The following is a 15,265-nucleotide window of genomic DNA, read 5'->3' on the forward strand; positions in this document are numbered from 1 at the left end:
ATTTCAGAGAAGTGGGAGGGAGGGAGGGAGGGAGATAACTGCCCCTTAAATCCTCATCCCTTTTCCTGAGAAATTCCCATCAGCTTTTTCCCATAGCCTCAAATGGCAGTTCTAGATCACTCAGAACTCCATCCACCCAAATCACAGAAAAAGGAAACGCCTCTGGGCCCCATTTGCTCGAAGATGAAATGCAACTTCCTACCACCTTTAACAACTCGAAGCCCAGGCTTGATAACTGACCAAATTTTACTGAAGGCTCTTAAAAAGAGTATCCACATTCATGGCTCCCACTGGCACCTGGCTTCTAATCTTCACAAGTCTGGAAGGACCAGGAGAGAACTCCAGAAATTGGAGATCATGAAATTGGGACATTCTTGGCCATGCTTCTCATATTCCCCTCCCAAACTTAAATCCTGGCCAAAGAAGTTATCCTGGGTCGAAAATAAATGGAACTGAGATACATTCTGCTTTTGTTACGTTTACTGTTGGAGCAGTTAGGACAGGGTTTGGACACACTACCAGGCTTGGCTGGCTGAAAAATGTATGAGTAAGGGGTGGGGGAAAGGCTCCTCAGAAGTCATGATAAAGAAACACTTCTGTGGGAGGTGTCAAATCCAGGAAGTAGAAGGCAGTTCAGAGAGAGTCGATGTTGTATAATAGAGGAGAGACACAAATGATATATAGGGATCACTTGTAATGGGCAAGCTGAAAATCGGGAAAATTTCCTGAGGCAGGCCCTTCAGAGAATATAAGAGAGTCACCTTCCTCTAGAATAAGAGTGTCATCAAATGGAATCATCAGTTTTTGAATATGCCAAAAACTAACTACTACTCAGTAGGAAGCTAGATTACCTTAACTTCATCAGGGACACAAAGTCTCCAGGGAAAGAATCTTCCCAGCTTCCTTTTTTTTTTTCTTTTTGCCAAAAAAAGGCCAGGATGGTAGAAGGACTGGACATGTGCTTCCCAGACAAGAAAGCAGGCCATCTTCCTCAACCCTCCCCACTTGGCTCTTACCTACTTTTTTCACTTTATGAACTGAGTGCCATTTTGATTGTTGTCTGCTAATTATTCCTTGGTTTCCCTGACATTTGGAGCCCTAAGTTCCACAGGGTTTGTGAAAAGAAAGGAGGCAAAGGAGCTATGAGTACTGTAGGGGCCACTGAGGTTTGGGGAAGAAGTATTTGATGCAGGTGGAGATGGAGGGGTAGAAGGGCCACTTCATTTGAAGTTATTTGGAGACGATGAAGGAGCAGATCATTCAGGACCTATAGGGTAGAAAAGAAAGACTGAGGACATGGATCTATCAGTTAAGAAAATCCAAATAGTTGCTCTCATTTGAAGTGAAGGCTCAAAATGGGAATAATGTGAATTTGAGTTGTCTCTTTCCCAAATCCAGACATTTGTACAATACATAAGATATTATAGCTGAAAGACAATTTTAAAATCTAGTCCAAATACATTTTATATGAGTCAAAAAGTTTTTATTTCACACATGCAAAGTCAAAAAATGTCAAAAGCCGGGATTAGAACCCAGGTCTCTACCACCCCAGCTTTCTGTTGTATCCCATTGAATCACCAGTGACAAAAGGTACTACCTTGCTATTGACTTCCAAACAAAAAAAGGTGGGCAAGCAAAGCAAACCCAGGTACCTGTGTCTGAGGAATTGCAGTCTCCAATGGCAATAGGAAGCTTTCACCCAGGACGCTGCCAACTCGGCCAGAGTACACGTGATCCCCAAGCACAGGACACAGCTGAAGCACCATATGCACCAGGAGCTGGCTGGGAAATGCTAGGGACAACAGTCACAACAAGAACTCTCCAGCTGCCTCTTGGAGCCAGATGTTAACTCTTCCTTCTGATGGCTCTTTATCTCCCTGGCCAAACATGAAGTATCTAAGAAGACCCCAAGTGCTAGCTAAGAGGGGTAAACCCACCAAACTCCTGCCCTCTTGAAACAGTTTCAGAAATCCCGGTAGATGTCCCTAGCTCCTACCTGTAAGCGGCTGGAGCTTTATCAGAGCAGAGTCACATGTGGAATCTTCCACAAAAAAGTGGGTCAGGGTTTTCTTGACACCCTCTCTTAAGGCCTGTCGAGATGGGGCCTTCACTGGAACAACCTGTTCCCCAGAAAGAAAAAAAAAAACGCTTCAAACTCCGTGCTATTCTCCCCCTCCCCACCTCCAATGTAAGAACCACTAAGGCTAGGCCACAGTGGTACTAGATGCTTAATGCAAACCATCACTCCTGATTAGTGAGCCCAATAAAAGCCTCACCAAACCTCCTTTACCAAATTTATGAAACTCATCCCCTCTTTCCCCAAAAGCAAGAAATTAATGTTAACATTAAACTCACCGGGTCCATTCCCCTAACATGATCCAGCTTCAGGGAAACTTGAATCTCACCTTTGGTAGTATCTGGGACCCCAACAGTTACAGCCCTGAGTGAAAAGTAGAGGAAGGAGGTCACAGAGCAGCCACCCTGGGGCACTTAGCATTGAAAAAGGGGAAACTAGCATTTGCCTCTCACCAGTAGGTCACTGTGGGTTTCTGAGCTCTTCGAGAATGTATGAAGAAATTCTGGAAGGTTTTGGTTAACTGGGGAGAGCTGGAGAGGAGAACGAGCCCTGAGCTCTCCCTGGTGGAGGAGAAAAAAAAGTCACGTTATAATTGTCACCATTCATCTATCTATAATACTTTAAGATTTATAATAGCCTTTTTTCACAACCACCCACTTTAGTTTGCCATTTACCCTGACAGCAGCCTTTATGTCAAAGCCAAGATTTTAACTCGGTCTCTTGACTGAAAAGTCCAGTGATCTTTCTACCACAGAACTCACAACAGATCCTAGGATTCATTTCACAAATGAGGAAAGTGAAGGCAGAAGTAAAGTTAGTTGCTCATGGTGACACAAATAGTTAAGTGGCAAAACTAACATTAGAAGCTAGGTTTCCCACTGAAGGACATTTTCCCACTATATCCTACCCATTGTAGGATATATGTCTACAATCCCAGATCTTGCTAGAAAAACTTAATGCTCCTGAGCAAATCCAGTTCTCATGTGAGCTTTCAATCTGAGCTCTGCCTTTGATTTCTGGCTTAACATGATCGGTATAACTTACTTTCCTGGAGCTCTGACAATCTGGAGCTCCTGTCTGAACCCTAGGTGCTGGCCTACTTCTGGAAGTACTGAGAGCAATGTAAGTTCGCCTGGTTTTCCTGGAGACACAAGGAGAAAAGTAATGAGGCTTCCTACCTCCCAAATTCTTTAACCTTCTTTCTGACTACTTCCATTACTCCCTTAATCCTAAACAATCCCTTCCACTGTCTTTCTAACCCCACACTACTTCCTCCCCTTGCCCTACCTGTTACTGCTAATCCTTGTGGTTTGTTCAAGGCCACCAGAGGTCCTAAAAAACAAAGTCATCACATTCAGATAGAAAGCTTAGAAATGTAAGTGAGACTGCAAAATAAACTGAATATTTAATGAAAAAAGGAATAGTTAAACCATTTTGTATTTATGTGATGGAATACTATAATGAAAAGGAATAAATAAGAGAAATACAAAGAAATCTGGAAAGAGATCTTGATGAAATAATGCAAAACAAAAGAATAGAATCAGAATTATAAAGTACACATTAACTACCACTATGTAAGAGAAACATCAAGAAAATGAATGGCGATGAGGACTTCAAAAACCTGAAACACCACTAATACCTTAAGTATTTGTTTAGATGTTTTATTTTCATTTATTTAGATGTAATTACTTACCAAACAAGTTTAGCTGGTTGCATTGACAATGTTAAGTTTTTAATACAAAATTTAAACAAAAATTTGCATGGGAGCTAGCTCTAGTCCCTTTCCTGTTCCCTAAAGGACAAAAGTAAAAGAGTATCCTAGAATTGAGTTTATTGATCCCCAAATCTTCTGTCTCCCCCTCACCATTATGGTATAGCACAGCTGTCTTCATCATTTCAGCCAATTCCTCATGATGTAGCGTCTCTGGTTTTAGCATTCCAGGAAAGAGCTGTTTATGAAGGTCTCCTTTCTTCTTGGCCCCCTTAAGGTATATCTGGTACCTAATGATGGAAAAAGAAATGAACATAAATTTGGTGTCATATATAACAGTGAAGAACACTGGTCTTTAAGTCGGGGAGAGTTGAGTAAATCTGTTTTGACACCATTACATTTAACTGCTCCGAGTCTCAGTTTTCTTATTTGTAAAATGATGAAAGTTATCTACAATACTATGTTGCTGAGGGAAACACTTTGTAAACTTTAGTGTCAAATAAGTGTGACATATTCAAGGATCTCTGATTTTCTAGATGTGGGAGCTCTCTACAAGACATAAGAAAGAAATGTCTAAATTGTTAATTTGATAATTTAATAATTTGACAATAAAAATTTAATTTAATTAAATGTCTAATTTAATTCAGTATCTTCTGAACCTTATTAGTCAATGGTTTCAGGAGTTATGATCAAAAAATTAATTTCCTGTTGGTCAACCAACAAGTGTAATAGTGCTTCCCACACTTAGCTGGGGCAGTTTTAAGATCACAGAATTATACACAAAACTCTGTATGATATAATAAAAGATCATACTAATACATAGCCTTGAGAATTCGTGCCATATTTAGAGTCAGACATGACCCAGAAATAACTGAACTATCACAATATAATGGTGATGAATAGACTTCTTTTGGATATATATCATAAGATGGAATAATAACTAAAAATAAAGATAAAACAAAAAAAAATTTTTAAAAAGAATCTATACATGAACAAACAACCCTTCTACCACTTAAAAATCAGGGTGGGGAATCACCTTAGGGATAGAGAGGATCTTTAAGGCCTTGCAATAGTAGTTATAGTTAAGGAAAACAAATTCACACATTTTCCGCCTGAAAATGTACGTCTTGTTCATCTCGTTTATCACCTTTACCTTGAGGTGGGAAGCATGCTTTATCACCAATATACCTGACTCATGACTCATTACATTCAACTGGCTTCTTAAATCTTTCAAAATCGATTTAGCTTTATATCACTACAGTCGTTGTGCAACTTGTTTTCCTAGCTAAGCTCCTTGCATTCTACAGCAGGCCATCTGATTCCGCCTGGGTTTTTCTGAAGATAGCTTGCATTACTTAGGATGCAATAACATTCTATTACATTCAGAGACGAATTTCCTCAGTCGTTTCCCAAATAAGGGATCACTGCCCGCTTTGTTTCCAGTGCTTTGCTATGATAAAAAGCGGCACTATTAAAAAAAAAAAAAAAACATGCCAGACGGAGGCAACTGGCGACCCCGGGGCTGAGCACCAGGAAAGGACTGTCAGAATAACGCAGAGCCTCGGGAAGGCGGCCGCCAGGCTCCCCGAGAAGGCTGCGCAGTCTCGGTCCCGAAGTGGGCGGGCTAGAGCATCCCCGCCTCCCCTCCCCTCCCCCTTCTGTCCTTTTCTCTGCGGTTACTTCTCTTTCCTTCACAACCTGCCCCTCCCCTCTCCTCCCCGTCCCTGCCTTTCCCCTCCCCCTCCCCCTCTCACTCCCTTTCCCCCTCCCCCTCTCACTCCCTTTCCCCCTCCCCCTCTCACTCCCTTTCCCCCTCCCCCTCTCACTCCCTTTTCCCCTCCCCCTCTCACTTCCTTTCCCCTCCCCTCACGGTCCCCGGCTCCCACGTTGTCCTCTCCCCGACTGCCCCTTCCCACGCTACACCACGCTCCTTCAGTCAGGCCGCCCCTTTCTACTGCCCCACCCCCCGCGGGGTCAATCACCATGTTTCACTCTTTTGGGTCTCGGACCGTGCCCTGACCCCTGTTCCCGGCCACGTCCCCCCACACAACAACCGACACCGACAGGAGACGCGGCCCCACATCTTGGCAGGAACCAGAAAGCAGGCGAAGCAATGTGCGCATGCGCCGAGCAGGAGGCAGGAGGCGGGGTGGAGCACAGGGGGGCGGCGACGGGCCGCGTAGCTCCGCCCTCCCATGCGGTGATTGAAGAAAATGGCTGTCAATTAGGGGGGGGGCTGAAACTAGAAAGCGGGCGGCGTGACCTGAGAGTCAGGGCTTGGGCCGATTCCCGCCCGCTGGGCCAGCGGCCCGGGTCCGCGCGAAATGAGCCGTGAGTTCCCTCCCAGTCCCCAAATGCTCTCATAAGTTGGTCCGTGCTAAAGGCTGACCCTTCTGACCCTCGAACTTTGTGTTAGGTCAAACGCCGCTCATCATCGCTTCCCAAATTCGTGCACCCTCCTCGCCCAGCCAGCCAGCTCCCACTCCCCTTCTCCCCAGTGTTTTGAAGGGTTCCTTTTATATTATGTGTATGTGTGTGTATAAATATATATTTATATCTATCTATTTATATATATAACCTTTTAAATACCTGACCCTTTCTTTTCCACATTTTGTTCCAAAGTTTCTTTTTTCCCTTCTTTCTCCTCTTCCTCCTTTTCCTCTTCCTCCTCTTCTTCTTCCTCTTCCTCTTCCTTCTCTTCTTCCTCTTCCTCTTCCTCCTCTTCTTCCTCTTCCTTCTCCTCTTCCTCCTTTTCCTCTTCCTCTTCCTTCTCCTCCTCTTCTTCCTCTTCCTCTTTCTTTTCTTCTTCCTCTTCCTCCTCCTCTTCTTCCTCTTCCTTCTCCTCTTCTTCCTCTTCCTTCTCCTCCTCTTCTTCCTCTTCCTCTTTCTTCTCCTCTTCTTCCTCTTCCTCTTCCTCCTCCTCTTCTTTCTCTTCCTCTTCCTTCTCCTCTTCTTCCTCTTCCTCCTTTTCTTCTTCCTCTTCCTCTTCCTTCTCCTCCTCTTCTTCCTCTTTCTTCTTTTCTTCTTCCTCTTCCTTCTCTTCTTTCTCTTCCTCTTCCTTCTCTTCTTCCTCTTCCTCCTTTTCTTCTTCCTTTTCCTCTTCCTTCTCCTCCTCTTCTTCCTCTTCCTCCTTTTCTTCTTCCTCTTCCTCTTCCTTCTCCTTTTCTTCTTCCTCTTCCTTCTCCTCTTCTTCCTCTTCCTTCTCCTCCTTTTCTTCTTCCTCCTCCTCCTCTTCCAAAAAATAGAGGCATGGCCCCAAACCATAGGAAGACCAGCACAAGACTTAAAACTCTCCTCACCTTTTGTAATTTAAGCTTTCTCTTTTTAGGTTTTCCCAACGAGTGTCACTGGTCCTAAAATCTGAGTTGCCAAATAGCAGCAGCCAAATGCAGATTTCTCTCAGTTCTAGGGTACAGATGGTTCCCTTGGCAAGAGGATGAGCTCAGGTGCTGCCCATTGGGTTTGGAGGGATTTGGTTAAACTTATTTTCCTGATGAGAAGCCACTATACACCATCCTTACTATAACCTATTAAGTTAACCCAACTTGAATTCCCTACCAGCCAGAACTATGGCAAAGAAGGGGGAAAGTGGAGAATGGCTCAGAGCAGCAACATAGCAGAGAGATGGATGAGGTAAAAGATTGTAGGGAGGCTGAGGGTGGCCGGATAGAGAATTGCCTTTCAGCAGTCGGGATAGCATGACTCTAGATTGGGAGCTTCAGTCACTGAAGTGGGATAGGGTAAGAAAACATGGAGGAAAATGGGAACTTCTTATTTTCCTAGTTAGTTAAGCATGATAGTCTTTGTGGCAGTGAAGACAAGTCATTTCACAACTGAAAAGGATCTCTCTCTTCTGATGCTTATTAGAATCCACCTTTTATAGCTCTTATATTGACAATGGATATTACATCTGATAATTCTTTAGAAAATTTCCTGTGCTTTTGATGTGTCTGATGTAGGCATCAGATGATGGAATTCAGTCATGTGAAGAATTCACAGTGGCCATTCTCTTTGTAAGTTTATGCAGCAGAGATTACAGACTTCCATGTTGTTTCCCCAAAGAGACTATACATTTCTTGAGGATTTTTGTTAGTTCTAGGACTAATTTCATTAGTTAGTACAGGGACTCAATAATTAACATTTTAATTAACAATAAACAACTTTGTAACTCATCTCAGGGCATAGAATCTAAGTTTGGAAGAAGCCTGAGAGATAATTAATTTTACTCCTCCTCCCGTATCACAAATGGAGTGACCCAGAGAAAGTAAATGACTTGCTCATAGTCACTCAAGCAATAAATGAAGAGCTATTATGAATCCACAATTTCTGAACAGTTATGATGCTCTTTCCATGACATTAAGAGGCTTGTGATTCTCAGTTAATTCCAGTCCATGCTTTTCCACAAATTGTCCACTAAGAATTTGCCCAATGTTGCAAAGGCTCTTTTTGCCCATCCTCTCAGCCTTCATTTATATTTGCAAGTTGGGTCCCCAGAGGAAAGCTTACTAGTTTTTCCATGGGGTAACCCAAAAAGATTGGAGATTCTAATACTATTTCTTATTCTTATTCTTATTATTGTGGTGAATTAATTGAGGGAAGAAGGTTTAAGTAATTTGCCTAGGATCACACAGCTAGGAAATGTTAAGTGTTTAAGGTCAGATTTGAACTCAGGTCCTCTTGACTGTATTAATCTTAGTGTTATGCTGCTAATTCCTTATATCCATCTTGCATCTTTCTATTAACCGGATCTGGCCAGAAAGGTATGTTGATTTGAATGGAAATGGAATATCAATCAGATCCAAGGGGCACTACTCCTTAGAGATTGACCTTTTGTGCCCTAAGTAACTGGGAAGCCATATCAACTAGCCCAGATCTAGCCCCTAGACCAATTAAGTCTCAGGGACAACTTCTCTCTCTTTCAGGGAAAAAACTAGCCCATCCTAGTTAGTCTTTGATAGTTCTTCAAAAAAGCTAATAATGTTCATTGGTTACTTGAGTAATCAATGGGAAGAGTACCACTCTAGTTGGGGGAATCATCAACCTATTGCTTTATTAGATATTACTTTAATTATAGTGGTATACTAAGAATCTAAATATTTTTGGACACTATCAATCGTATGCGATCGCAATAGAATATTGGGTTTAAAATGGTAGCCTGGGTTCTCGGGGGAAAGAAAATTGGAGACAGACTTCCTCTCAGCAGAGATAGGGGACAGTGGGTATGGAATGCTGTATATTCTGTCAGATGTGATTCTTTTGCCTTTTGGGTTTTGCTTAAAATTTTCCTCTGTAATAAATAATGAGTCCTATGTTGAGGAACATATTGAGAATGGATTGTGATGTAAAAGAGAGGGGATAAATAAAGTATTAGAAATAGGTGATTTTATTTGGCATAGGGAATTCCTGACTAAGAAAATTCCCTCTATCAATTCAAGTTGGCATTTTCTCCATAACAGACATTCTTAGAGAATTATGTAGAACATTGAGAGATGAAGTAACTCACTTGACCAGGGTCATGTAATTAATCCCTTTGAGTTGGGAGGCAAGGCTTGGTAGGATCTTCCTGGCTTCTAGGCCAAGGCCATATCCACTACACCAGGGATTCTTAAATTTTCCCTTTTCATCTGAGAAATTGTTCCATGATCCAGGTATATAGGTATATAAAATAGGTTAAAAAAAAAATCAAACATTTATTTATAATAATTCCTAATTTCTAGCCCCCACATTCACTTCCAAGACTCCATATAAGGTCACAAATCACAATTTAAGAAATCAGACATTATACCACAATACCTCTCTAATGAGTTGTGAATTGGGTGGAGGCAGCAATGAGAAGAGTATTTAAACCTAATAAAATAGCTGTAAAATATTTTATGTGTGCAGGGGAAACTTCATGACATTGTTTGAATCATGACGAAGAAATCAGACTTGTTGTTCAGAAACCAGATGTGTTTAATGTTTAACTTAGGACTAGATTTTGCTGACTAGAAAACCAGCCAGGTCAAAAGATTGATGCAAAAAAATGTGAGATTTCTTCTATTAGACATCTTATACTACCTGGAAACTGCCTCCATGCTGGCCAATCAGCTACTATTTCCTTGTACCTTTCTTTGAATTTGAAATAATGTGTAACTTATAGACACTAGGGTTGAGCAACTCTCTATTTTGCTGGACAACTTAATGAATTTTTTCTAAATTATTACAGTCTCAGGTTTTGTTCTCAGCCAACATGTGATGTCAGTTTTTTTTTTCTCCAACAAACTTTTTAATTGATACTTTGGATACCACCAGAACTTTACAACATGAATCCAAGCAATCATACCCACTGTAGTTTATGGAGAACCTGGGTTTGAAAAGAGCAGAACAATAAGAATCACAATGTGATAGCAGAAATAATTTCTATTAAAGGTGACAATGTTCACAAGATAAATAGGAAAGCTTACATTTCTAACACCAGCAAAGATCCTTCTAAATGGCTACAGGGAACTTCTAGAAATGTTGGCTTGATTTGGATGGAGGCTTCAGTGAGTTTAGTTGGGATGGTTCCTTTTTATTCAGACTTTGATTAGTTTATCATGTAGTTTTCTAGGCAGATATCCAAAATAAAGGAGTTCCCCTCACCAAGAGCAAGCCATAGTCACTACTTTACTGAGCAAGTGATGAAAGCTTTACTTGCTAGGTTCAGACAGAGATGACTGATGTGGACACCAGATGATGGTAAGCACAAAATGATAGAGCCAAATGTTTGTGTTCAAGAATATGAAGAATTCACAATGGCCAATCTCTTTGGCAAAAGATAGGTTTATTTAGGAGAAGAGATTACAGACAAAATGAAGGAATACAATAGACACCAGAAATGGTAAACATGAAATAGAGTTGGGAGAGCATATAGTTAGCAAGAAAGGAGTTTTAATAATTAATGATGGAAAAGACAAGCTTCTTAATGGAACTCACAATTACCCAAGAGAAAGGGAACACCCCATGAAGGACCCTTTGCTGGCAGGCTAATAGGGATAAAAAAGAGAAATGGAGTTTGAGAAGAGAGACACTGTGAGGCATAGTGGAGTTAGGAGAGATACCATGGGGCTTGAGTAAGGGTTAAAGGGAAAGACACCGCAAGATGGAATATCTCTGTGGACTGACCCAAAAGAGTGGAGCCAAGATGGTGTGGGCCACAAGCAGATTTATAGGAAAATTTTAACCTCAGGGACATGACTGGGATTTCTTGCACAAAGTAGGGCTGCCCATGACCTCTATAGTGGGTGAACCTCAGGGGTGTGACATAATTTGGATTTCTCACTGGAGCACCTCCACAGAGGGTGGGCCCATTAAACCAAATTGATTTCTATCAGAACCTTTTTTTGTCTACTCCAAGGAACAATTCCATCAGTGGTCCAGTTTTTCTCAACCAACTCCACCCAGTCACTGAGGGACCTCATCAATGACCATTATGTTAGAAACTGAAAGAGTCCTTGTCTTTCTGTTTAAAATCTTTCCCACTTCCCTCTCCTACCCACAAAAAATATAGCAATCCTCTAAACAAGTAAGCAGACCCACAGAATAGGGTGATTGCAAATGACACTTTATATGGCACTTTAAAAGTGTCTCATTTGATCCCCACAATCCTTTGAAGTAGATAGATCACTCATAATTACCTTCATTTTAGAGGTAAAGTAATTGAGGATCTGAAAATTGATGACTCTTCTTTAGCATCACTGAATGAAGAGTTGAATTAAGTATTTATTAAGGGCTTACTTACTATGTGCAAATACAGGTCTAAGTGCTGAGGATACAAACAGAAAAGCAAGACTGTCTCTGCTTCTAAGATTTTCACATTTTTCAGGAGGAAAATAACAAATATAAACTTAATCAGTAATAAAGTTTTCTAATTTTTAAATCCAGAGTTCTTTCCTTGAAACCAGTTAATACCTTGACTAAATACAGGTCATTAATAGTCCCAAGACCCCAGGGCAATATAATGGGAAAAACAGAGAAAAAGGGTTCTGTCCCTTCCTTAAAAGGGACTGGAGCTGACCCATCTGTAAATTTCCAAACTGGCAAAATAGATGGATTAGAACTGTCTGCTCTCCATAAGCAGCCTACAAAACTCTCAAATATAGCCAAAAAGAGATTAAAATGTAATTAGGAAATGTTTAACAAAATAAATACAAATACAATATTAAATAATATTAGTATGTGGTTTTCTAAGTCAGTATGCAATCTACAGGGATTTGAGTTTGACCCTGCTGATTTAAGAGAACAATTTCTTCTTTACTAAAACATCTGCCTTGTATACTTTAGCTAGCCAATATCCTTCCATCCTAGGCTTTTGCTTATTTACATATACTTCAGAAACATAATTGTTCACAGTCATAAACATGTAAAAACATGCCTTCTTTCTTTTGAGACTTTAGCTGAGATTTATTTTTTAATATGTAATATTTTATTTCCTCCAATTACACACTAAAACGATTTTAAAATATTTTTTTCAATTTTGAGTTATACATTTTATCCCTCCCTTCCCTCCCTCTCCCTAACATGATAAGCAATCAGTATATAGGTAATACATGTACAATCATGTAAAACATTTCCATATTAGTCATTTTGTACAAGAAAACTCAAAGAATGAAAGAAAAAATGAATAGCATGCTTCAGTCATAATTTTTTAAATATTTCTTTCTCTACAGGCAGATAGTATGCTTCATTTAATAATGTAATTGTAATTGTCTTGGATCATTGTATTACTAAGAATAGCTGAATCATTTAGAATTCTTCATACAATGTTGTTGTTACTATGTACGATATTCTCCTGGTTCTTCCTACTTTGAATCAGTTCATTTAAGTCTTTCCAGGTTTTTCTGAAATCATCCTACTTGACATTGCTTATAGCATAACCATTTACATACATTATTAATCTACCTTTCATTACAATCTATGTGGCATTAATGAAAAGGTTGTAACTTGCTAGTTAATGGCTAGACACAGGGCTAGTTATTAATAGAACCTGGGTTTTGACTCTTAATGTCCCATATTCTTTCCGTTCTAACACTGATTTGTATCCAGTGCATGAAAAGCAATAAATGCCTAAATTGAAACTTAGTGAAAAGGGGGTAAGAAATAGAAGGGAACAGAAAAAGGTGGAAAGTATCATCTGATCTTGGGATATATGCCCCCAAAGACAAGGTCTATAAGGGGGAAATGCTACACAGATGCCAAAATATAGCATTTATTTATAGAAATAAAAAATCAGAAACAAAAGGAGTTGTCCGTCAAGTGAGAAACGGCTGAACAAAATATAGCATACTACAGGAATGGAATGGTATTGTGTTATAATACATAATAATAATTCAGAGAAATTTGGAAAGATCTATTTGAATTGATACAAACAGAAGTGGGAAAAATCAAGAGAATGGGCACAATGACCACAGTAGCATAAAGGGAAATATCGAAAGATGGGAAGCCTGATCAATGTATTGACCAATGCAGCCTCAGTGGATTGTTAAGAACAGTCATCAGGATGAGGCTACTTACTTATTTCTGGCAAACTTCCTGGAGCTAAAAGCACTCAACTCATTCAGCTACTACCACAACATGAAAATGGAACAGGAAATTGCTTCCATTGCACAGATAGTTAAACTGACACAGGACATTTCCTGGCTTAGATACCAGGAAATCTGCTCTTACAAATTGATCCTGCCTCCCTTCTCAGCCACACACCCCAAATTCTAGCCTTGAATCCCAGACCAAGCTGAGTGCTTTTATGGGATTTTCTCTGATCTCTCCATGTTTCTCCAGATGATTTGACCTCATTGCTGGGTAGGATTTTTTTTTTTTTTTTTTTTTTTTTTTTTTTTTTTTTTTTTTTTTTTTTTTTTTTTTAAGTTTTGAATTCTTTAAAACATCAACTTATTTCATGGGGTCTGGACACAGTTCTATTGTGTTTACAGATCGGTTTGCTCAAAATATTCCCTATTTGTTGCTGTTGAGTAATTTTTAGTCATTTCTGACTCTTCATCACTCCATTTGGAACCCCATTTTGCAAAGATACTGGAATGGTTTTGCCATTTCTTTCTCCAGTTCATCATTTTATAGATAAGCAACTAAGGTATAAGAGTTAAATGAGTTGCCCAGGGTCACACAGCTAGTAAGTGTCTGAGACTGGATTTGAATTTGTGAAGATAATCTTCTTGACTCCAAGATCAGTGCTCTATCCTTGGTACTATTTAGTGTCCAAATAATCTACCCTAAAACCATTTAATTCATGGGTTTGGCATAGCAAAACTTTAATTGCTGTACCCAGGCCATCACACCAAGTTCCTGTAATTTTGTACGCCCAACTATACTTTTCTTCTTGGAATTTTATAACTTTAAATGCTATTCTTTCTCCTCTTAAGGAATATAAATGGATCAAATCAGTGTTGTTTGTCATAGAACAGAAACAGCAAATAATAACAGAAACTCAGCTTCAAAACCAGGAAGACCTGGGTTCAGAGTCCCTGCTGAAACATATTGGCTCTCCCTGTTCTAGGCAACTTACATTATAAATTGCATAGAAAATTCCAGTTTGTATTGGTAAATTTATGCTAATAAGTCATACCTTTCCCTATAGAATGTAAATAACCCACACACATTTATCCACAGACCTATAAAACTTTTCTCCTTTGTTAGAACTTATGTGTATCTGAATTAGCATTTCACATATAGTATGTGTGGAAACCAACTAAGGTATAAGAGTTAAGGGAGTACCATGAGTATCTCTCTAAGATCTTTATTTACTTTCTGAAAGGCAAACCAAACCACTTTCCTTGCCAGTTAGTTGGTATAACTCTTGTAGTCATTGTCTCTTGCCTTTTGATATCTCCCAAAACCAGTCAATAATATTGTCTACATCTTGCCCATAGTCTTGAAATGTCCTGATAGGGCTATAGAGACTCAAAACCTCTGAGGGGATGGATGAGAGCAGCCATATCTCCCTTCTTAAATAATCTTGAGTAAATCAAAGGTCATTTCCAGTGTCACTCAGGTCCTCCTGGCTTCAGGGCCTGTGCTCTATCCACTGAGACATCTAGGTGGCTCCTTCACCCAAGTGTCACTCAAAGGTCCCAAAATCTAGTTTTGGAAAGAGAATTTAGCAAATAACACCTTACCTTCCTCTCTATCCATTACCTTCTTAGAAATTTTTGCCACCCACCTACAATAATCTTTAACCCATCTAAGATAGAATTTTCCCCCATAAACAAAAAAGAAAAACAAGGAAGCAATTTTGTTATTGTCAAGCATTTAAACAAAACTAATTACATTTTATTTTATTTTCAGATCTACATCCTCTCTCTTTTATCTCCATTCAAAATAAAGCAAGAAAAACAAAAACCTACTTCAAATGTGTATAGTCAAAACAAAACAAATTTATACATTGGCCACACACACACACACACACACCCCTCTACATCCTGAGTTCATTGCTCTGAATCAGCAAA

The 15,265-nt window shown here is 39.8% G+C and overlaps 2 protein-coding genes across 2 annotated transcripts; both read right to left on the reverse strand.

Annotated features, from left to right (window-relative positions):
• Window positions 1-458: 458 nt before the first annotated feature.
• RPUSD3 (RNA pseudouridine synthase D3) lies at window positions 459-6,000 on the reverse strand. Its single transcript, XM_012543625.3, has 9 exons — window positions 5,771-6,000; window positions 3,942-4,078; window positions 3,365-3,409; window positions 3,122-3,218; window positions 2,530-2,637; window positions 2,356-2,440; window positions 1,997-2,120; window positions 1,653-1,792; window positions 459-1,267 (listed from the first exon to the last, which is right to left on the reverse strand). The coding sequence occupies exons 1-9, from the start codon at window positions 5,983-5,985 to the stop codon at window positions 1,064-1,066; spliced, it is 1,155 nt and encodes a 384-aa protein (XP_012399079.2). The 5' UTR covers window positions 5,986-6,000; the 3' UTR covers window positions 459-1,063.
• A 435-nt stretch (window positions 6,001-6,435) lies between these two features.
• Window positions 6,436-7,002, reverse strand: LOC116422574 (cilia- and flagella-associated protein 251-like; the record flags this gene model as incomplete). Its single annotated transcript, XM_031961349.1, has 1 exon — window positions 6,436-7,002. A coding segment is annotated over one exon (567 nt), but the record flags the coding sequence as incomplete, so codon positions are not given.
• Between the last annotated feature and the right edge of the window lie 8,263 nt (window positions 7,003-15,265).

The sequence above is a fragment of the Sarcophilus harrisii genome, chromosome 1 (assembly GCF_902635505.1).
Source record: "Sarcophilus harrisii chromosome 1, mSarHar1.11, whole genome shotgun sequence".
Classification (NCBI taxonomy): Eukaryota; Metazoa; Chordata; class Mammalia; order Dasyuromorphia; family Dasyuridae; genus Sarcophilus; species Sarcophilus harrisii.

Bases quoted from the DNA above. Each gene is read 5' to 3' on its own strand.
- RPUSD3 (XM_012543625.3), bottom strand. From the start codon at position 5,985: ATGGGAGGGCGGAGCTACGCGGCCCGTCGCCGCCCCCCTGTGCTCCAC. The intron at 3,410-3,941 runs GTGAGGGGGAGA...TTTGTTTTTTAG, and splicing joins AGCTGTGCTATACCATAATG to GACCTCTGGTGGCCTTGAAC. The intron at 1,268-1,652 runs GTACCTGGGTTT...TCTACCCTATAG, and splicing joins CTGCAATTCCTCAGACACAG to GTCCTGAATGATCTGCTCCT.